The sequence below is a fragment of the Elgaria multicarinata genome, chromosome 5 (genome assembly GCF_023053635.1).
Source record: "Elgaria multicarinata webbii isolate HBS135686 ecotype San Diego chromosome 5, rElgMul1.1.pri, whole genome shotgun sequence".
NCBI lineage: Eukaryota > Metazoa > Chordata > Lepidosauria > Squamata > Anguidae > Elgaria > Elgaria multicarinata.
Window position 1 is genome coordinate 138,735,992 of NC_086175.1, and position 22,895 is coordinate 138,758,886.

Genomic DNA, 22,895 nt, shown 5'->3' on the forward strand with positions numbered 1-22,895 from the left:
TCAGCCTTGGCCCTGTTTGATGTCTTCTCTTCTCTTCTTTCCTCCTCCTCCTCCTCCTCCTCCTCCTCCTCCTCCCCCTTTTATCTTACTTTTGCAACCGCTGGGCAGGTGGACGAGGAAGAGATGAGGAAGCAACAGGAGGAGATTAAGGCCATCATGAAGATTCGGAATGCCGCCTCGTCCAGTGGGACGCAGGTCAGTGCCTTGGGGGGGGTGTGGGGGTGCAGGGCCTGCCGCTCTGCCCTCTGCTTGCGCGCACCCTTGCCCCAGCGCGGGGCCAGCAGGCGGAGGAGCTGCCGCTCACGCCCCTCTCTCCTTGCCCCCCCCTCCCAGCAAGCCGGCGACTTCATCTGCACGGTGTACCTGGAGGAAAAGAAGACGGAAGCGGAGCAGCATATCAAGGTGCGATGGGGGGGCGGCGGGCGGAGGGGGAGCAAGGAAATGGGGGAGGGGTTTAATTCAGGGGGCGGCGACCTCGGGAGGTCCAGGGAGGCGTTTTTGCTCCCTCACCTCCCATTGAGGGCCACATTCTGTGGGGCACCACGTGGTCCAGTGCATGGGGGGGGATTTTAATTTGGGTGGTGGTGGTGGTGGTGGCCCCAAGGGGGTTGACTGCAGGGGGGGCTGCAGGAGACCTTTGACTGCAGGGGGGCTGCTAGCTGTGGCATTATGGGAGTTGTAGTCCAACGCATCTGGAGGGCACCAGGTTGGGGAAGACTTTACTAGTATTACGAGAGAAGGGCACAGAACATCTCTTTCTCTTCACCTTCTCCGTGTCCCGCTGGACTAAGTAAATCTCTACGGCTCACCATGGGACAAGGCCCAACCCTTGTAAGGCTTTCCTTGTAGGGCAGAGGCTCCAAGCACCTCCTCGGTGGGCCTGCACTTTTCTGCACCTTTTCTCACCCTTTCTGAGGCGGGTGGGCGAGAAACTCCAGAGCGGCCCACGCGCCGTAGATTTGCCTAAACTCACGCCGAGGCTAACTTCAGAGATCCAAGGCTGTGACGCCGTAACTTTTGCTGCCGGCGTGCGTTTCCCCCCTTCGGGTCTTCTGTTTCCCCTCTGAAAGAACTGGCAAAGCACTCCTGAGAGGTGTGAGGCCTCGCTTTCTAAGTCTGCAAAAAAAAACCCCTCACCTCCACCCCTAGATTCCTGCCACCATGACGGCGGAAGAGCTGGCTTTTGAAATCTTGGACCGGAGGAAAATCGTCATGAAGGAGAAAGATTTCTGGAGCTGCTTCGAAGTCAACGAACGGGAGGAGGCAGGTCAGTGGCGAACGGGGAGGCCCGACCGAGCTTGCTAGTCCTCGGAGCGCCCTCCTCCTCCTCCTCCTCTCGGTTAGAGGGGCCTGAGCGCCAGCCACGCCTTCAGCGGGTCACCCCAGACCCCCTTGCAGTGCCACACTGGAGACTGAGCTGCTGCTCTTAAGCTTTGAGGGCCCCCCGGGCACGGCCCCTTCCTGGGTGGCCCCCTCCTCCCGGCCAGCCTCTCTGTGCTGGAGCAGTTAATCGCCACCCCCCATGCCCTCGTTGGCTGACACCCCCCACCCCAAAGGCAGCGCCTGCTGGCTCAGCTTGCTGCTACTCAAAGTTAACAAGGGTGGAGAAAAGAGCCCTTCAGCGACGGTGTGCCGTGGGGCTGCAGCCTGGACCGGTCGGCTTCTACAGCGCTATTTATTTATTTATTGCATTTCTATACCGCCCTACAGCCGAAGCTCTCTGGGCGGATCATTTCCTTTTAGCAGTGAGTTGGCAGGAGGAGGAGCCACTGCCGCATGTTGTTGAGTTATGGCTTTAAAAGCTGATTAGTTATGGCACAGACTGGGATTCTGGCACATAACCTTTTGTGTTAAGTCTCTGTCTGGGCCTTCCAGAGACTAGCAGAGATTGCAGCGGTTCTCAGCCAAGAGACAGCAAAGACATGAATTAAGGCAAAGATTCACGTAGGTTAAAATAAACCTTTTTACTGGCAAATAAATATATAATTTAGTTATGGCAGTACAGATGCAAATACTTACAAACGGTCAGTCAATACAGGGAAGTAACATGAAAAATACATTTACTTTTATAGACAACCTGTACAATGATGCAACTCCTTGCAACCCTTAATTGAAGACAATCAGTTAGACAATTATTCAATTATGACACTCAATGTCCAGGTGTAGCGTTGACCTTTAAGTTTCTGCTGAGTCCTCTGTTCTTCCAGATCCTCAGCAATTAACAAAGCAATGGAAAACATAACCAAGATCCATTCCAGGATCTAACACATGTTAGGGGGTTGTTTGGGGACCCTGCCAGACTGCGGGGTCCCGACCTGCACCCCACGAGCCGACCCTGATGGCGCCAGGGCTTCTCCTCTTTCTGGGAAGCTCTCCCCCCCCCCCCCCCTGGAGTTCTCGTTCCCCTGTTTTCCCATCCCTCTCTTCCTCTCTCTTGGCCCCTGCAGAGCGGCCCCTGCACTACGGCGAGAAGGTGCTGCCCATCTTGCACAGCCTGGGCAAGGACAGCTACCTGGTGGTGAAGAAGCAGCTCTCCATGGACAACATGTTGCTGTATCTGGGTAGGTAGCAGGGGGCAGCCACCTGCCACAGCCTGTCGGACGGATGCCGGAGCTGGCGGAGAAGCGGGCCTGTGCGTGTGTGCGTGTGTGTGCGCACACATGCGTGCTTCCTTGGAGGGCTTGGCTGGTGGCCACAAGTCTCGGTTTGGAAACGAGGAGTTTGGGGTTCAAGTCCCCATTCGGCGAGGAGGAAAGAGAATTTCTTCACCCTGTTGCCAGCAGATTCAGGGCTGATCCTAGGACCATAGAATAGTAGAGCTGGAAGGGTCCTCACCTAGATCTAAAATGCAGCTGGACAGTCTTGAATCTCAGGGTATTTCTGGGTGGGTGGGGTTTTACATCCGAAACTGAACGATGTTCTGCTTCGGAACCCTGGGGTTGAGGTCCATTTCTTGGCTTGTCAGAGAAAGAGACTCGGGGTGCAGTCCTACACATGTTTAGCGGAAAAAAGGCCTGGCCACTCCCCACGGTGCTTGGGGAACGCTGGGAGTTCATAGAATCATAGAAAAGCAGAGTTGGAAGGGGCCTACAAGGCCATCGAGTCCAACCCCCTGCTCCATGCAGGAATCCACCCTAAAGCATCCCTGACAGAGGGTTGTCCTGCTGCCCCTTGACGGCTTCTAGGGTGGGAGAGCCCACCACCTCCCTAGGTCATGGGTTCCTCCCTCCACCTAGTGCCGTCCGATGACCATGCTGACTGGGAATGATGGGAGGTGCAGTCCAAACCATCCAGAGGGCACCAGGTTGGAGAAAGCGGATGTGGATGGCTTTAAAGATAGGAGATCTGTGAACAGCAGTTCTCTCCATAGCAATGAACTCAATGGAGCCTCCATGTACGGAAGCAGTGTACCTCTGAGTGCCAAAATAATAGTGGCAGATATGAAGGGGTGACTCTTGCCAGCTGCCACAGTCAACCTGTTAGTCTGGATGTTGCCATTGCGCCGTTGCAGGTTCAGACCCAAGTCCAGTCCGCCTGGCGTTCCCTTCCCATCTGTATCCCTTGTAGTGGGGCGAGAGCACTGATCCGCACACCCAAACGTGTGGCCTCCTCTCGCCACTTCCCCCTCCCTCCCCGGCCCCCCTTTTGGAGTTGCCTTTCGGTGTTTGCCGGCTGGCAGCAACCCCTCCGCCCCCACCCCGAAGGCCCTGGGACGCCACCGCTGCCGCCGCTCCGGGTCTCCTGCGTCCCGCCCTCCTTCGCCAGCTCCCCAACGGCCCTTCTGTTCTTCCCCAGCCAGCAAGGTGGGCGACAGCAAGCACGGGCTGATGAAGTTCAGGGAGGAGAAGAACGTGCTGGGCGTGGGGCTGAGCACCGGCTTTCATGACCGCTACTTCATCCTGAGCAACAGCTGCCTGCGCCTCTACAAGGAAATCCGGGTATGTCGGGCGGCGCCGGGGGCAGCTCGCCCCCCACCCCTTTGGCCGTGGTGCTTCATCTGGGCTGTCGAGGGACTGCGTGTGGGGGCTGCGGCCGCCTCGCCTCCGCTTGGAAGGGTTCTGCCACGACACAGGCTCTGAACACCAGGCCTCCCGTCTGCCACCAGTTCTTATGGGGCAACACAGGCTCTGAACACCAGGCCCGGCCGAGGCTACTCCCTGCTCAAGCCAAGCCCCACCGCTTGATACGCCTGAGGCAAGGGATAAGAACCACCTTCCTCCAAACTATGTGGAGGAAGGGGTTTAAAATGGAGAATGGATTTTAATATATATAATATAATGCGCTGTGAGTTATATCTGCTTAGGTGAATGATTGTCAGAGTGGGTGTTAAATGTGTAAACTTAAGATGATAAACGCCAAACAGACACGTGGGACTTTTGTGGTAGTTAAAAACAAAACAATCAAAATTTATTTTTAAAAGTTCATAAGCTTTGTTTCAAATAACAACATTTAAAAACCTTTTTGAAACCTTCCATACAATCCTGTCACTCTCACATTCGCGCTTTCCTTTTTCTCACACAATCACTCTTGAACTTTCTTTATTATCAGTATTGATTAATATACTTCCACTACGTGCACATCACACTCTAAAGACACCACTCACTACACTGACCCTCAAATTTCCCAGAACTTAAGTACCATAAACACAGAGAGCACTACAGACTCTAAGAGGACCTCAAAAGTCTCCCTCAATCCCCTCCGTCCTTCCCTTATATATCGCTCCTCCCCCCTCCCAAGACATTCTAACTCCGCCCACTCAGGCCAACATTCTAAAAACCACAGACTTACAAACCACAGGCATACCTTTTGGGAATTGACTTGTGGGGTGTAATGCCACAGGTCCCCGTCCCCCCCCGGGGCAGGCGTTTCGCCAAGGCCACGCCTGGATTCCCTAGGACATGACGCAACTGACCTTGGCCAGTGCGTGCTGATTTTGGATAGGGGTGTTGAAGCTCTTTCAGCCCCCGGGGCGAATTCTATTTCAGATAAGATCTTGGGGGGGGGACACAACCACACACGTCCCAGAGGGCAGAAAGCCAAAGGAGTGGGGTCAGAAGCCCACGAACAGTGCTCTTACTGCCATTGACTCAGGCACAGGAGAGAAGCGTTCCAACCTGTTGTTGTTGTTGTTGTTGTTGTTATTATTATTTGTTGCATTTTTATACCGCCCAATAGCCGAAGCTCCCTGGGCGGTTCACAAAAACTAAAACCATTCAAAGTACAAAACTAGCAGTATAAAAACATGATATAAAATACACATTAAAAACTGATTAAAAACATACCATGCATGATTAAAACATCTTTAAAACATCCTGAAAACATCCTGAAAACATTCTAAAATTCCACTGGATAGGCCTGCCAGAATAAATCAGTCTTTATTGTTGTTTTTTAATTCTAAAAGACTGTCAAGTTGATGAGTCTCCGCAGGCCATTCTACGGCCTGGGAGCGGCAAAAGCAAAGATTCTCTGGGTAACGGTTATTAATCTAGTTTTTGCTAGCTGGAGTAAATTCTCCCCAGAGGACCTGAGTGTGTGGGGCGGATTGTACGGGAGAAGGCGATCCCGCAGGTAGCCTGGACCCAAACCATGTAGGGCTTTCAAGGTGATCACCAACACTTTGTACTTTGCCCGGAAACTAATCGGCAGCCAGTGAAGAGATTTTAAAACTGGTGTAAGAATGCGGGGGGAAATGTGCAAAAGCTGAGAAAGCCTCTAAGGAAGCCTTCCTCAACCTGGGGTGCTCCAGATGTGTTGGACTACAACTGGCTGGGGCATTCTGGGAGATGCAGTCCAACACATCTGGAGCGCCCCAGGTTGAGGAAGGCTGCTCTAAGGGAAGGGTTGGTGGTGGCTGGATTTGGCCCACAGGCCTGGGGTTCCGCACCCCTGAATTAGGCAATTATTATTATTATTTATTTATATAGCACCATCAATGTACATGGTGCTGTACAGAGTAAAACAGTAAATAGCAAGACTCTGCCGCATAGGCTTACAATCTAATAAAATCATAGTAAAACAATAAGGAGGGGAAGAGAATGCAAACAGGCACAGGGTAGGGTAAGCAGGCACAGGGTAGGGTAAAACTAACAGTATAAAGTCTGCACAACATCAAGTTTTAAATGACTTTGTCTCTCTGCTGTTCTCTGACTCTGTCCTTTTCTTCTCTCTATCCAGAGCCACAAACCAGAGAAAGAGTGGCCGGTAAAAAACCTGAAAATCTACCTGGGAATAAAGAAGAAAGTTCGTCCCCCGACCTGGTGAGCATCATTCAATTTTGAGCTCAGATGGTCAGGCCTCGTCACCCCGGTTATCTGAATTAACACCTTAGGGCCGCTTTACACGGATAGCTTTACTTTCAGAAGGTGGACGAGCAAGAGCTATCCACCCACGTGTTTCTGCATGAGTCTCTGATCTGGGCACACCTCCTAACTGGAAAGAGCCATTTCTAGAGCAGAAACTCACACTGAGATGCAACGGGGGCCGCCTCCTGTTAGAGCAAGGAATGCTGCAGTGGCATTTCTCCACGGGAAACGTCGGAGTGCGCCCACAGACCGGATGCAATCATCCCCTAGCAGAGGCAGACTGGGATCAATGCATCGTGCAGAGTCACTGCAGGCTTCCTCTTTGGTGGGCTGGGTGCTTGTGGTTCGCTGGAACCATTTGGTTTATTCATTTATTATGAAGACTTACATACCGCTTCATATAGTAAAAATCCCGAAGCGGTTTACATATAACAGTTTTAAAATCACAGCTTAAAATACGCCGTTAAGAACGATTTCAGCTACGATAATAATAAAAAGGAACACAAAGACAATAAAACGAAGAAGCATTGTGCTTAATTGTGATTGATTACGAGCCAGAGAAAACCTACTGAAACAAGTGCGTATTTTTAGTGGTCCACTAGCAGTTCTTATTACACGCTATGCTAAGGCATGAGCTAGGAACGCGGGCTCTCCCCTGAAGACGCCCGCAAGCCCACGCTAGCCGTGAGAGGACCCCGGTAGCGGCAGCCACCTCCCTGGGTCTGGTGTCGCACCCGGTCCCCTTCCATGACTGCAGGAGGCTTTGGTGGTCTTGGCAAAGAGGGCGTCCTCACTGCTTCCTTGATCTGCTGCACGGACTCTGGTGAAGGCTGGCGGATGCTCCACTCCGGATGATTGTGTGCGTGTGTGTGTGTGTATGTGTGTGGACGCATGCCCCCCCAGCATACCCTGAAGTTCTCCCAAGCCATTGAGAGGAGGCAATGTGTGAGATGCAAAGCCGGGCGGTCTCTCCCCTTCTTGTCTCAGATTGACCCAGAAATGGCTTGGTTCTCCCCTGCCCTCGTGGGTGGCATAGAAGTGCAATCAATCAATCAATCAATCAATCGATTTCACCTGAGCGCACCTGAAGCTCAGACAGTGACCTCTTTCACAAAGCACCTTCTCCTTTCCTTCAGGGGTGGGGAACACTTTTGACCCCAAAGGGCCACGTGTGGCCGGGTTGGGCAGCTGGGGGGATAGTGGACGGGGCTGCAGCTGGCAGTGGGCGGGGCCTGGGCCTGGACACACACACACACACACACACACACGCACGGAGGCAGAGTTAGCGGAGAAGCAGATCACCCCATTTCTCCAGCGGTGGCTGGTCGCTTCCCTCGCACGCAGGACATGGAGACAGAGAGGCGTCTTCTCCTTCCCCACCCCGCAGGGGAGGGGCACTGGGCCAAAGCGTGGTTCGGGAGATGCTGGGCTCAGTCTTCCCGCATTCCTGCAGCAGAAGCAGAGCAGACAATAGCAAAGAAAGGCGGGGGTGTTTGTTTTGGGGGGGGCTGCAAAATGAGTGGTGTAGGGAACGTTGTGGGGCTGCAGACTCACACCCTGCTTTTCCAGCTGTGAACCTGCCCATCTGGAAGGGGCACCAGGCTGGGGGCAGCTGCTCTCAAGCGATGGGTGGTCCTTAGCCCGGCCCGAAGGTTGCCATATTCTGAATCCACAAAACCGGGACAATTTTTGGGGGGTGGGTGGGCTAGGATTTTTTTAAAAAAACTGAGGACTATGTAAAGGTCTAGGGAACGAAAGAAAGCCCTATCTAAGCTTTAGTTCTCTTACACTGCAATCCTATGTGTGTGTACTCAGAAACAAATCCTATTAAGTTTACTAGGACTTATTCCCAGGTAAGTACGCATAGGATTGCAGCCTAAAGTACTTAAGCCAAAGGCAAGGGTGGAACCAAGGAATCTTCTACAATAATATTATTAGTAACAGGTTTATTAAAGCGCCAGGTGCCTGCACGTTTCGAACGCGGTTCTGTTCTTCCTCAGGGCTTTATAACGTTAGTGCAGTTGTCTGCAGAAGCTGCTAGGGTTCTGCAGACAACTGCAGACAGCTTCTGCAGACAACTGCATTAACGTTATAAAGCCCTGAGGAAGAACGGAACCGCGTTCAAAACGCGTAGGCACCTGGCACTTTAATAAACCTGTTACTAATAATATTATTGTAGAATTCCTTGGTTCCACCCTTGCCTTTGGCTATTTTTTACTCCCCTATGGGGTTTTCCTTGCTTTCGCACTTAAAGTACTTAAGCGCCTGCAAATAAATAATAGGCAAAGAACAGTTTAAGCAAACAAACAGGAAAAAATGACACTAAATTACATTTCTCCACTAGTTCTCAAAAGCTAGAGGAGACTTCAGTATGGAGGCTTACACTCCACGGAGCAGGTTCAAGGCACCTTTCCGGAGGTTGGAATTTCTCCAGCCGGCTGGAACAGGAATCCGGGATTCTTGACTGACTGGCCGGGACTTATCAATGGAACCTTCTCAAACTGGGGAGAGGCAACGAGTGGGGTACCACGGGGCTCAGTCCTGGGCCCAGTGCTCTTCCACGTTTTTATTAATGATTTGGACGAGGAGGTGCAGGGAACACTGATCAAATTTGCAGATGACACAAAATTGGGTGGGATAGCTAATACCCTGGAAGACAGAAACAAACCTCAAAGTGATCTTGATAGGCTGGAGTGCTGGGCTGAAAACAACAGAATGAAATTTAATAGGGATAAATGCCAAGTTCTATATTTAGGGAATAGAAACTGTATTAATAGAAGTATAGCTTCCAAATCACGTGAGGTACTGGTTCCTCTCTATTCGGCCCTGGTTAGGCCTCATCTAGAGTATTGTGTCCAGTTCTGGGCTCCACAGTTCAAGAAGGACTCAGACAAGCTGGAGCGTGTTCAGAGGAGGGCAACCAGGATGATCAGGGCTCTGGAAACAAAGCCCTATGAAGAGAGACTGAAAGAACTGGGCAGGTTTAGCCTGGAGAAGAGAAGATGGAGGGGAGGCATGATAGCACTCTTCAAATACTTAAAAGGTTGTCACCCAGAGGAGGGCCAGGATCTCTTCTCGATTTTCCCAGAGTGCAGGACACGGAATAACGGGCTCAAGATAAAGGAAGCCAGATTCCAGCTGGACATCAGGAAAAACTTCCTGACTGTTAGAGCAGTGCAACAATGGAACCAGTGACCTAGGGAGGTTGTGGTCTCTCCCACCCTAGAGGCCTTCAAGAGGCAGCTGGACAACCATCTGTCAGGGATGCTGTAGGGTGGATTCTTGCATTGAGCAGGGGGTTGGACTTGATGGCCTTGTAGGCCCCTTCCAACTCTGCTATTCTATGATTCTATGACATTTTGGAAGTGCTTGGAAACCGTGACATTCCCGGTTTTTCGGGACGTATGGGAACCCTGCATGGGCCCTCCCCTCCCCTCCCCGGCCTGCCCTTGAGCAGAGCTGCCCGCCTTTCCGGAGCCGGCAGCTAGAAATGCCGAGGGATTCGAAGGCCTTGTTGTGGCTTGTGCCCCGTGGCAAACGAGACCCGGTGTGCCTGTGTGCAAACGCTCCCGTCGCCTTGTTTCCCTTTCCACCTCCTCGGGCAAAACCATGATGGAGCCGCAGGTGAAAAGCCAGGAGGCAAAAACCCCGGTGAGCTGCTAAGCGCTGCAGTCGCAGCAGAACTGCCTGGATAAGGGGCGGCCCGCTGCGTTTGCGACCCAGATCGCCCCGCGGAAATGGGGGGCGCTGAGCTTTCTCCCTCTCTCCTGCCTGCCTGCTTGCTGCCACCAGGCCAGAGTTCATTAGAGGCCCGTATATGGATACGCAAGTTTCATCTCTGGTTAAAATTACTGTTTGTCCCTGTGGGTTTAGCTCCGCTTACTCTAACGAACATTTTCAATTCAAGGTGGAAAGATACTTTGAATAGGAAGATGCAATCCCTAGGCTACTCCATGGCTGCAGTCCTGAACCTAGGATACGAGGAAGCAAAAATGGATATTGCCCAAAGGATTCAAGACATCGACCTACAAGATCAACTGAGTCGAGCTAGCCTGAACCCGGGGTTCAGGGAAAATAGCACTTGCCACGTACCTGATAAACTTGACCGTTCCGAGGCTCAGAAGAGCTTTTACGTTAGCCAGGTTTAATGTTCTACCTTCAGCATCGCTGGAGGGCAGATTTAGAAAAATCCCTTACAGCGAACGGCAATGTCTGTGTGGGTCAGGGGATGTTGAGCCAATAGTCCATGTTTTACTTTACTGCCACCTGTATAAAGACCTCAGAGTTTCCTTAATAACACCACGCATAAAAAAATTCCCAGGCAGAACAGACAAATTTTGTTTAGAGTACCTTTTGTCAGGCATGAATGCCCAAGTTACTGTGAAAGTGGCCAGATTTTGTGCTGCAGCCGTCTCACGCCGTAGAGGCGAGACAATGATAATATAGGCGTGTTCTACATATGTTACGTAATGTAGTATGTTAAATTGTATGGTGTTTGATTGGAGTGCTGGTTGTTATACCGTAATGAACTTATTGATTGAGCTTGCTGCCACCAGGTGGCAGAGCTGCTCCACGGGACGCTCGGGGTCATAGAATCATAGAATAGCAGAGTTGGAAGGGGCCTACAAGGCCATCTAGTCCAACCCCCTGCTCCATGCAGGAATATGATAAAAGATTTTTAAAAAAACCCTCTCACCCCAGTTTCGTATGTTATTATAAGTTTAGCAGTTGTGTGTCCTGTGCGTTACATAATTGTTTTCCTTTTAGTCTCAGCAGTTTGCCTTCTGTGAAATGAGTGTTTTGTGACCAGCCGTGACCACCCCGGCGGCCATTTTATGAACGGCCTGCCCTCCCTTCTGGCTGCGGGCTCCCTGCTGGCAAGCGTCGCCTCTCGAACCCGCAGCTCGTGGGCCTGAAAAGCCACCGGGCCACCGGCTGAAAGACTTCAGCTGCTGTTGTTGCCACCGGTCGTTAAGGCTAATTAGCAGAAGGAGCGTGAGCTGCAGTTCCAGAAGAGATCTATTAGCACAGCCTCATTAATGGGGGTAGGGGGAGATTTGAAATAGGGGGCAGGGGGGCTGAGCATCTTTGTGAGTCTCCACCCACCCACCCCCTAGGCTCATTCTCCTGGGCGTCTCCCTGAACAGTCTGCCTCACCCCCAAATTGTGCCCACTATGGGGTGTGCTGTGAAGGGTGCAGACTTTTCACCCGGGCTGCAGTTCTGCCTTCCCAGCTGTGAATCTGTCCAGGGCCCCCGATGCAAAAGCATCCAGGCTCGCCCTTCAGGGAGACAGAGCCGCCCCACGTAAAGGCAGAGGCTGCCGTTCCTTGGGAGCCCTGAGGCTTTGCCATCCCCCTTCAGGCTGCATTGGGTGCCCTGGACTTTGACTTCAAGGGAGGGGTCTTTCCTGCAAAGGCCTGGGGCCTCCCTGATGTCTCGTGGATTGAGCTGGTGTCATTCAGGGATTCCCTTTGCTTTCAGAAGTGCTTGGGGAACGGGCCCAAGACCTCCCAGCAGGGTAAAGCCCTTTGGTCTGCTGCTGTATGGGCTGTGTGTGTGTGTGTGTGTGCATTGATGAATGACTGGCAAATACATGCCTGTTGCCTGTGCATCTTGCTCCCCTGGTCTGATTGCCAGCCACGGACTCCTGGCTTCAGAGAGAATCATAGAATCATAGAATAGCAGAGTTGGAAGGGGCCTACAAGGCCATCGAGTCCAACCCCCTGCTCAATGCAGGAATCCACCCTAAAGCATCCCTGACAGATGGATCCACCCACCCTGAGCTGAGCTTATAGCGGCTGATATTCTGTTTGTTACATCTATATCTCGCCTTTCCTCCAAGGAGCCCAAGACGGCAAACATAGAATCATAGAATCATAGTAGAGTTGGAAGGGGCCTAAAAGGCCATCGAGTCCAACCCCTTGCTCAATGCAGGAATCCACCCTAAAGCATCCCTGACAGATGGTTGTCCAGCTTCCTCTTGAAGGCCTCCAGTCTGGGAGAGCCCATCACCTCCCTAGGTCACTGGTTCCTTTGTCATACTGCTCTAACAGTCAGGAAGTTTTTCCTGATGTCCAGACGGAGTCTGGCTTCCTTTAACTTGAGCCCGTTATTCCGTGTCCTGCACTCTGGGAGGATCGAGAAGAGATCCTGGCCCTCCTCTGTGTGACAACCTTTCATGTCTTTGAAGAGTGCTCTCATGTCTCCCCTCGATCTTCTCTTCTCCAGGCTAAACCTGCCCAGTTCTTTCAGTCTCTCTTCATAGGGCTTTGTTTCCAGACCCCTGATCATCCTGGTTTATTTATTTATTACATTTTTATACCGCTCAATAGTCGAAGATCTCTGGGCGGTCCACAAAAATTAAAACCGTAATGAAACAACCAACACGTTAAAAGCACAAATACAAAATACAGTATAAAAAGCACAACCAGGATAAAACCACGCAGCAAAATTGATATAAGATTAAAATACAGAGTTAGAAGAGTAAAATTTAAATTTAAGTTAAAATTAAGTGTTAAAATACTGAGAGAATAAAAAGGTCTTCAGCTGGCGACGAAAAGAGTGTAGGCGCCAGGCGGACCTCTCTGGGGAGCTCATTCCACAGCCGGGGTGCCACAGCGGAGAAAGCCCTCCTCCTAGTAGCCACCTGCCTCACTTCCTTTGGCAGGGGCTCGCGGAGAAGGGCCCCTGTAGATGATCTTAAGGTCCGGGCAGGTACATACGGGAGGAGGCGTTCCTTCAAATAACCTGGCCCCAAGCCATTTAGGGCTTTAAATGTCAATACCAGCACTTTGAATTGGGCCCGGACCTGGACTGGCAGCCAATGAAGTTGTAAAAGGACTGGCGTAATGTGATCTCGCCAGCCAGTCCCTGTTAGTAAACGGGCTGCCCTGTTTTGTACCAGCTGAAGTTTCCGGACCGTTTTCAAAGGCAGCCCCATGTATAACGCATTGCAGTTGCCCTCCTCTGAACACGCTCCAGCTTGTCTGCGTCCTTCTTGAATTGTGGAGCTCAGAACTGGACGTAACACTCTAGATCAGTGGTTCTCAACCTTCCTAATGCCGCGACCCTTTAATACAGTTCCTCATGTTGTGGTGACCCCCAACCATAAAATTATTTTCATTCTTCTCTACACGATCCATTGTCATGGGCTGGTTTGATAATGAAAATAATGCATAACAATAGCTTTAATAATACAAAAGATGATACATGACATAGTTCAGTCAATACAGTTTCCTAAGACCATCGGAAATATGTGTTTTCCGATGGTCTTAGGTGACCCCTGTGAAAGGGTCATTCGACCCCCAAAGGGGTCCCGACCCACAGGTTGAGAACCGCTGCTCTAGATGAAGCCTAACCAGGGCCGAATAGAGAGGAAATGAACCCACGTCATTTTCCTGTAGCAAAACACACACATACACAACGTTTTTGGTGGCTCCTGGGAGAGCCGCGTTGCTCTCTTTGCGGCCTATTCAGAGAAAGCAGCTTGGGACAGTTTGGGGCACCGATATCTGTGCGCGCACCCTGCATACTCATGCGCGGCCGTATACACACATGCCTATAACTTCATCTGTGTTCCTCTCTTGCAGTTGGGGCTTCACGGTCTTCTTCGAGAATGAGAAACTGGAGAAGCAGCAATGGTAAGAGGGCCTGAGCAGGGCAGGCGGACGGATGGGTGCCAGTCCCCGGAGGCCCATCCCATCCCATCCCTTCTCAAACAGCCCAGGGAAAACAGGGAAATGAGCTAGACATAATATTTGATGTACATACTGAGGTTCTGTTGGGTGTGCTGGAGTGTTTGACCTCACCTAGATCTAAAATGGAGCTGGACCGTCTTGAATCTCAGGTTATTTCTAGGTGGGTGGGTTTTTACATTTGAAACTGAATGATGTTCTGCTTCAGAACCCTAGTGTTGAGGTCCAGATCTTGGCTTGTCAGAGAAAGAGACTCAGGGTGCAGTCCTACACATGATTAGCGAAAAAAAGGCCTGGCCACTCCCCACGCTGCTTGGGGAACGCTGGGAGTTCATAGAATCTTAGAATAGTAGAGTTGGAAGGGGCCTACAAGGCCATCCAGTCCAACCCCCTGATCAATGCAGGAATCCACCCTAAAGCATCCCTGACAGATGGCTGTCCAGCTGCCTCTTGAAGGCCTCTAGTGTGGGAGAGGCCACAACCTCACCAGGCAACTGATTCCATTGTCGTACTGCTCTAACAGTCAGGAAGTTGTAGGACTTTTTTCATGGCTAAACATAGCCATGAAAGGATTGGGCCCGAAGAATGAAGAGGAAGGCATTTGGAGCACATGGCATGAGGGCAGAGAGACGTATGCAAAGCAACTCACATGTTATGGTTGCTGTGGGAAGCAGCAACATGGAAGGCGTGTTTCTTGCGGCGAACACGCCAAAAGTGTGCAGACTTCATGCCCTCATAGACACAGGCCTCAGAACCCAGGCCCAAAGAGGGGTTTCTTGGACAGGTTTATACATTTCAAGATGCATGCACAAGTGTCTTAGACGCCCCCACTTTTAAGGGTTTGCTGCAGGAAAATTCCGTGTAACGCCAGTGTTTTCCTACAGAAATAGCTACTCAGTGGGAAAGCAAAGATGGGCACCTGCTGAAAACGGGGTGCTCAGTGACACCCCAGCTTCATTTATTAAGGGGATTAGTGTTGTTAAAGCTGGGCCCGGGAGCTTCCAGGAGGTACGGGGCTTGGCTAGGACAGAGCGCACACTCCGCTCCCCGACATGAGCGCCACAGAAAGCCCACCTGGAGGGGGTCTGACTTCAGTTTATCGCCCTCGTCTTATCCATTACTGACTCCAGACACCGGTTCGGCATCGGCGCAGCCCCACACGGTTAAGGAGAAACAGCAGGATCAGTGATGGCGGGGGAATGTGCGTGATGCATTGCAACGTTTAGGACTTTGCGTGCGTGTGGAGGGGGGAGGGAGAGGGGTTACTCATTCTTTTAGAGCAGCCTCCCCCAGCCTGGTGTTTCCCAGATGTTTTGGGCGACGACTCCCGGCAATTCTGACCATTGGCCACAATGGCTGGGACCGACTGGAGTCGAAGTCCAAAGCCTCTGGAGGGCGAGAGGCTGGGGAAGGCTTAGCCCACCCCCTCCGGCACAAAGGCTCTCTGAACGGCTGGGAGGATGGTCGGCACAGTCGCACCGCGGGAGACCTGGTCTCCCAAAGCCCTCTGTAGCCGCTCTTCTCCTGAGTTGCGGCGAGGCCCTCTGTCCGTGCGCATCTGGCTGGCTGGCTGGCTGCGTGCCCCAGGCCGCGTGTCTCGCCAGTGCTGATTCCCGCCAACAACACGGCGCCCAGCGAGGCAGCACTGATCAGAAGCGAGTGAGCCAAGCCGCGTGCCGTGTCTTTGTCATGTTCTGCGCCGCCCGGGGATTTCTGCCTGAGATGGCTTTTGTGCTAACAGCCTCTCCTGTCTGGCAGGCAGATGTGCTGCGGGAGGAGGAGAAGGGGGCGGGCGGGCAGGCAGGCGGGCGGCGTGGCAGCTCCGTTCATGCTCATTGACACTGCCTCCCCTCCCCCCCCCCCGGCCTTCTTGTGTAGGTATCTCTGCTGTGACACGCAGATGGAGCTGCGGGCCTGGTTCGCCACCTTCCTCTCCGTGCAGGTAAGTGTCGGGGTGGGCGGTGCAGGGGAGGGAGGGGCCCAGGACACACCTCCCCCAAGCCCCTCTGCTTTGAACCCCATTCCCTGCTTTCGCCGCCTCTGTGCCGTCTGTCGCCTTCTTCCTCTGGGCTGGGACACAGGCTGCAAGTGAGGCGCGGGTGTGGGTGTGGGTCTGGACTTCTGTATTTCTCCTTTGACTTTAGCATAATCATAGAATCATAGAATAGCAGAGTTGGAAGGGGCCTACAAGGCCATTGAGTCCAACCCCTCTGGGAGGATCGAGAAGAGATCCACTGTGTGAACAGAATGCTGGACTAGATGGACCCTTGGTCTGAACCAGCAGGGCTTTTCTTATCATAGAATCATAGAATCATAGAACAGCAGAGTTGGAAGGGGCCTACAAGGCCATCGAGTCCAACCCCCTGCTCAATGCAGGAATCCACCCTACAGTGTACTTGACAGAGGGTTGTCCAGCTGCCTCTTGAAGGCCTCTCATGGGGCATTCATGATCATCGGACTGTTTAATCCTAGTGTGTATTATTGCGAGCTGTTCTTACTTAAACTCTTACGATTTGTAGGCGTTGATTATTTAGAAATGTTCCTATATTTCCTGCATAATTGCCTTGAGCGTGGTTTTAACCCTGGAAAAGCCGCCTACAAATCAGTGCAGGAGGAAGAGGAAGGGATCAGGGCTGATGGTGGTCGGGGAGGCCTCGGCAGCAGCTGAGCCTTGCCTTGGCTTGGCATTAGCCAACGGCAAACGGTCGGTGGGGCGTCCTTCCCTTTCCCCTCGTGATTTCTCTTTCCCCCGCGCCCTTTCGTGCCTTCCCAGCATAGCGGCAACGTTTGGCCTTCGGAGTCCTCCAAGGTTCGGGCGTCCCGGACGCAGCAGGATTCCCGGTTGGGTAACATCTCGCTGATCCCGCTACGAGGCACCGAGAACGAGATGAGGAACAGCGTCGCGAAGTTCACGGCCGACCCTCTGGCGGTGAGTGCACCCCAACGCCCTCCCTGGTACCGCCGGCCGGCCCACCTGGCTGGGTTGTGCAGGCAGCACCTGGGCACCCACCTGCGGTTGCGGGTGCAAAGTGGAAGGAGATGGCCCGCATGGACGCTCCGTCTGACAGGCGCTGCCTGCTCTAGGCCCCACGTGTCGTTCGTTGATTGGGGGGCGGAAAGGTGGAACGATCCCACAGTGAAATCTGAATTCGTGACATTGACACTCGGAATTGGACGCTTTAATGCAGCCTCCCCCAGCATGGTGCCCTCCAGATGTTTTAGGCTACCAGCATGGCCGAGAGCCAGGAATGCTGGGAGTTGCGTGTGGTCAGCAGTTTACATTTACAGGGGAGTCAGAGTCCAGCTGTGTTTGGGGCAGGGCCATTTTGGCCTCCAGCTATAGTTTAGACCGGGGCAGACAAGGTGGTGCCCTCCAGATGTTTTGAACTACAAGTCCCATGTTGCCTGACTTTTGGCCATGCTGGTTGGGCCTTATGGGCATTGCAGTCCTGGAGGGCACTAAATTGCCCAGTCCTGGTTTCCCTGGTTTCTTCTTCCTCCAGTAGTGGATTTGTTGGACCTTCGGTTTCACCTCCACCTGCTGAAGGGTCAGGATCCGCCGCCTGGGTCCCCTGTTTGCTTTCCGCAAGGGCTACGCGAGTCATCTGTGACGCGGGAGGCTGAAGGTGGCTCCTGGGGAGGCCTCTGACGTGGTGCTGCGACTCCACAAGAAGTCCAGGATTTGTGCTGTGGCCATGAAGTCTCTGGTGCAGAGACTTCCTCAGGCTCACCTGCTGAAAACAGGGGCTGTTCAGGGGTGCCGGAGCTTCATGTATTAAGGGAATTAGTAGTGTTCAAGCTGGACCCAGGGGTGTCCCACAGGGCTGCCCCCTCTCCCCGCCCGGATTCCAACTCCTGCATCCCTGAGTTTGCCCGACCTGTCGTGCGATGACTTGGGCGAGCCCAGACTTTTCTGCTTTTTTAATACATGCGCAAATCGCAATGTTTGGGGCAGGGTATAACTATTTTCAGAAGTTGCAATTTGCACAAAATGTGGTCATAAATAGCAAACTGTGACACTTCCGCCGCAATTTTGCACAAATCGCAATTCTCACAAATGGTCATACCTGCGATTTGTGCAAATTGCAGCTCGGGCAAATAAAGAAAAGCAGAAAAGTTCCTGAGTTTCAGGAAGTGACCCGCTGCTCGCCAAGTCAGGGGTGCTGTGGGGATCCGTCAAGCCAAAAGCGAATGGGATTCCCCCCGTGAAAGCCACAGCGAGATGGATTTCCTGGTGACTGACATCCCTGGACCATCTCGCTCAGTATCCTGGTCTACACGAAGGGTCAGTGTCACCCCGGGGGGTTCAGTCAGGGGTCCTTCCCAGCCCAGGGATCGACGCTGAGATTGTTCACATGCAAAGCACGTGCTCTGCCTCTGAATTGTAGCCTTTCTCCTCAAGGTGAGTGGGGGCATTTGCCCCCTTCCACCTGGTGGGGCTCGAACCCCCATCTGCTGCTTCCCAAGCCCCTGCCCAATGGGATGAACTGGAGATGGGGGCGGGAGGGAGGGGGGGTGGGGTGGGCGTTACCCTGGTAGGGAATTGATTCAGTTGTCCCTTGTTAGTGTGGATGTCTAGCATAGAATCATAGAATAGCAGAGTTGGAAGGGGCCTACAAGGCCATCGAGTCCAACCCCCTGCTCAGAAGAGAGCCAGGGTACAATCCTGCAGCTCTGGATTATTTCCTGAACAGGCCCAAAGGATCAGGCCCTCGCTATATTGCTGCTATTGTGACTGCTTCCTTTTGACGTCATTTCCTTTTTCTCTCCAGTTTCTTCGGGACGTATGAATCCTGGAAACTTTAGCACACCAGGTAACAATCTCCTTCGGCCATACCTGTAAACGTACTCTTAGGTAATCTCCAGGGGCGCTGAGAAGAGATTTGGGCAGCCCCCCCCCCCCCCGCCATTTCTGGAGAGACCATCAAGGTCTCTTGCTCTTTAACCAAAACGTTCCCAATAGCAGCATTGCCTACAATGCCATGCCTGGCAGTTTAGCCCCGAAGGCGATCGAGCGGTTAATACTGGAACAGGGAGGTGGCCGCTGTCTGCAAGAGGGCATTTGGGGAAGTGGGTGGGGCTCAAGGTAAAAATGGTGGAGTGAACCCCACCCCCCCACCCCCAGCATATTACAGCTGAAAGCAGTCGCTGCTAATAGTTGAGTCTTAAGAGAGGCCTGCCAACCTTTTAGAATGGAGGGGAAAGTACAGAAAAGTACACAAAAGTACACAAAAGCCAGGGTTAGTGACTGGTGGAAAGGAGGAGGGGCCAGGGGAAAGGGGGTGTGGCCTACTGGGGAACCTTGAAGGGCTGTGCCGAGTCCCCAGGTGAGCTGGACTTGGCTGAGTTTCTGCCCCTCTGCCCCACATCCAAGGCCCTTTCTACACCTCCCAGCCTTCTGGGAGGGAGCGGGGATGATCCCGTGATATTCTGCTCATGAGAACCTCCCCCTGGGTCCATGCGCATGCTCAACATCCTTCTGGAGCGATGTCACGCTCGCCATTTAAAAATAATAATAATAGGGGTGATGAGTGCAATTGCGCTCCAAACAAAAATGTAAGTTTTTTTTAAAAAAACAACACACACCTGACCCTGCTGCCCTGATGGGCATGGAGCACCCGAAGAGCTCTGTGCCCATTTCCCGCCTCCTTCTGTTTAGTCGTGAGGAAGCAGGACGCAGCAGGGCAGGCATCCACACATCTCAGTGCCCATTTCCTGCCTCCTTCTGTTTAGTCGTGAGGAAGCAGGACGCAGCAGGGCAGGCATCCACACATCTCTGTGCCCATTTCCCGCCTCCTTCTGTTTACTCGCGAGGAAGCAGGACGCAGCAGGGCAGGCATCCACACATCTCTGTGCCCATTTCCTGCCTCCTTCTGTTTACTCGCGAGGAAGCGGGACGCAGCAGGCCATCTCCTGCAGTCCCGGGATGGTCCTGGGAACACAGAAAAGCCGAGAAATCCCCGTTTCCCTGGGGTTGTCCCCGGTTGACCCCAGGATCCCGTGTGCGTCATTCGGATGCACAGGGACAATCCCGGGGCAACCTCGGGGGGGGGGGGGGAAACAATGGTGTAAAAAGGGCACCAAGTCTACTCAAACTATCCTGGAGGAACGTATGCCCTAAGGCCTCCGCTCCTGAAGATTCCTCTGCTGGCTTAAGTGGCCGGCCCCAGCGCTCTGCCTCCCTTCGCAGGGTTCACGGGCTCTTCGCAGCATCCAGCTCGTGGGTGTCATTTTGGCTTCTCTCCCTTTCCGCCTGCAGGTTTGTTGGCGGAAGACAACGAAGGTGGAGGCGGATTCCAGGCAAAGAAGCGCTTGGCTGCTCCCACAGGGAGGGGAGGGGGGCTACTCGGAATCCCAGGGACCCCTTTTTGGGACTCTCCGTTTCCCCGACAGGCTGAGCCCAACAGGAATGGCAAAGGAAACACATGGGGTTTATTTAACGGACGCCCTGCGGGCTGGAATCGCTTCGGCAAGTCTCGGTCAGCCCACTGCATCCACATCCCGACAGCCGAGAGGAGCATCGTAAAGCCGCACGGAGACCTCTCCGCAGCAGGTGCCAACTTCACTACCTGACCAGGGTTGGGCCTGGACTCTGGAGTCCCGGTGGTTCTGGTCACCAGGGCTGCCGGCCGCCGACTCTTTGTTTCTCTCTAATGGGTCGTGGATGGAAACCGCAAAGCCGTCCGCTTGGTGCAGGGGTTGGCGTGGAGTTAGAGCTCTGGCTGGAAACATCAGAACATCAGAAGTGCCCTGATGCAGGATCAGACCAAGGGTCCATCTACTCCAGCATTCTGTTCACACAGCGGCCAAGCAGCCATCGGCCAGGGACCAACAAAGCAGGACATGGTAAAACAGCACCCTCCCACCCATGTTCCCCAGCAACTGGGGCACACAGGCTTACTGCCTCGAATACTGGAGAAACACTCTGGGTTTTTGCCAATATTTGTGTTAACCTAAAACATGCCCAGAGAGGACGCCATGGTTAGGACAAGCCAAGAGGTGCAGACACAAGCTTCCCGGGTGATGGTGGAACTACTGAAGGTACCGCGGAAAAGAGAAGAACTAGAGGATTACACCAGTCTCTGCGTTCCTTTGGACATTCCCAGGCTGTGGGTTGGCCACGCAGCTGCGGGTGTTTCAGCTTCTGCCCATCTTCTTCACCCCTTTGACCAGGCCAGACACTCGCTGATGGTGCCTGAATAGATGAGGAGGAGGGCGAAGGGGGTCGGCCACTGAGCAGAAGCCGTGGAGTACGGAGAGGTGGGAGGGGCGCGGCCACTTCAGCCTAGCCGACACGCAGGCGTGGAAGGGGCGAGGCGCGTGTCTGTCGAGGGCCGTCTCTCCTCCGGCCTCTTCTTCTGACGTGCAGGAAGTAGAAAGTCACGCCACTGCTGGGAAGCTGGGAAGAGTTGGGCAGGCTCTATCTTTCTCAAGCAACGTCCTTTCTTGGCTTTTTGTAATAATAATAATAACAACAAATATCCAGTCTAATGTTGTTCCTGCCATTTATCAGCGGTGGCTGAACCCAAGACCGTTGGCTGTCCCAAAGATCCAGATTGGAGGGAGGGAGGGAGGGAGGGAGGGAGGGAGACAGGTTCCTTTATCCAGGGCCCCAGCAATACCCTCGAAAGAATCCTGTGGGTGCAAAAAGGGTTTATTCCATTCAAGATCCTCCACATGCTTCAAACTCTTAGAATCATAGAATCATAGAGTTGGAAGGGGCCTCTAAGGCCATCGAGTCCAAACCCCTGCTCATTGCAGGAATCCACCCTAAAGCATCCCTGACAGGTGGTTGTCCAGCTGCCTCTTGAAGGCCTCCAGTGTGGGAGAGCCCACCACCTCCCCAGCCAACTGATTCCATTGTCATACTGCTCTAACAGTCAGGAAGTTTTTCCTGGTGTCCAGGCGGAATCTGGCTTCCTTTAACTTGAGCCCGTTCTTCTGTGTCCTGCACTCTGGGAGGATCGAGAAGAGATCCTGGCCCTCCTTTGTGTGACAACCTTTTACGTATTTGAAGAGTGCTCTCATGTCTCTGGATTGAGTCTCAGTTTATTGGCCCTTAAACATGGAAGGGTTTAAGCCGCAGCCTGACGGACTGTGGACGAAGAGGCCAAAAAGGAGCAGAGATGAATGAACTCATACTTCCTGGAGACCCAAGTAGCTCCAAATATTCTGGACATACTTGATCTCCAGGTCGATGTCTGCTGAGGTCGCCACCCTGAAACCCACAGCTCCACGGCAACGTCTCCTGCTTGGCCTGCAGAAGCGCCCGCGTCCATTCCCTGACGGCCCCTGCCATTGAAAGGGACTGCAAAGGACGTAAGAAGAGCCAAACAGATGTCCCGATGGGAAGCCCAGGAGGAGGGCAACCAGGATGATCAGGGGTCTGGAAACAAAGCCCCATGAAGAGAGACTGAAAGAACTGGGCAGGTTCAGCCTGGAGAAGAGAAGACGAAGGAGAGACATGAGAGCACTCTTCAAAGACTTCAAAGGTTGTCCCACAGAGGAGGGCCAGGACAACCTTTGAAGTATTTGAAGAGTGCTATCATGTCTCCCCTCAATCTTCTCTTCTCCTGGCTAAACAGGCCCAGTTCTTTCAGTCTCTCTTCATAGGGCTTTGTTTCCAGACCCCTGATCATCCTGGTTGCCCTCCTCTGAACGCGCTTCAGCTTGTCTGCGTCCTTCTTGAATTGTGGAGCCCAGAACTGGACGCAATACTCTAGATGAAGCCTAACCAGGGCCGAATAGAGAGGAACCAGGACCTCACGTGATTTGGAAGCTATACTTCTATCAATGCAGCCCAAAATAGCATTTGCCTTTCTTGCAGCCCTATCGCACTGTTGGCTCATATTCAGCTTGCGATCTACAACAATTCCAAGATCTTTCTCGTTTGTAGT

The 22,895-nt window shown here is 52.9% G+C and overlaps 1 protein-coding gene across 2 annotated transcripts in view; it reads left to right on the top strand.

Moving 5' to 3' along the window:
• Window positions 1-21,561, top strand: part of ARAP1 (ArfGAP with RhoGAP domain, ankyrin repeat and PH domain 1) — a 111,375-nt gene extending 89,814 nt beyond the window's left edge. The window contains exons 23-33 of one of the 2 annotated variants that reach the window (XM_063127356.1): window positions 109-195; window positions 334-402; window positions 1,150-1,267; window positions 2,448-2,561; window positions 3,796-3,938; window positions 6,175-6,257; window positions 13,894-13,944; window positions 15,877-15,940; window positions 16,772-16,927; window positions 18,771-18,812; window positions 20,258-21,561. In XM_063127356.1, coding sequence (XP_062983426.1) covers window positions 109-195; window positions 334-402; window positions 1,150-1,267; window positions 2,448-2,561; window positions 3,796-3,938; window positions 6,175-6,257; window positions 13,894-13,944; window positions 15,877-15,940; window positions 16,772-16,927; window positions 18,771-18,788 — 903 coding nt within the window. In that variant the 3' untranslated portion in view covers window positions 18,789-18,812; window positions 20,258-21,561. The remainder of the gene's footprint in view (window positions 1-108; window positions 196-333; window positions 403-1,149; window positions 1,268-2,447; window positions 2,562-3,795; window positions 3,939-6,174; window positions 6,258-13,893; window positions 13,945-15,876; window positions 15,941-16,771; window positions 16,928-18,770; window positions 18,813-20,257) is intronic. The other variant, XM_063127357.1, reaches the window with a different exon arrangement.
• Window positions 21,562-22,895: the final 1,334 nt, after the last annotated feature.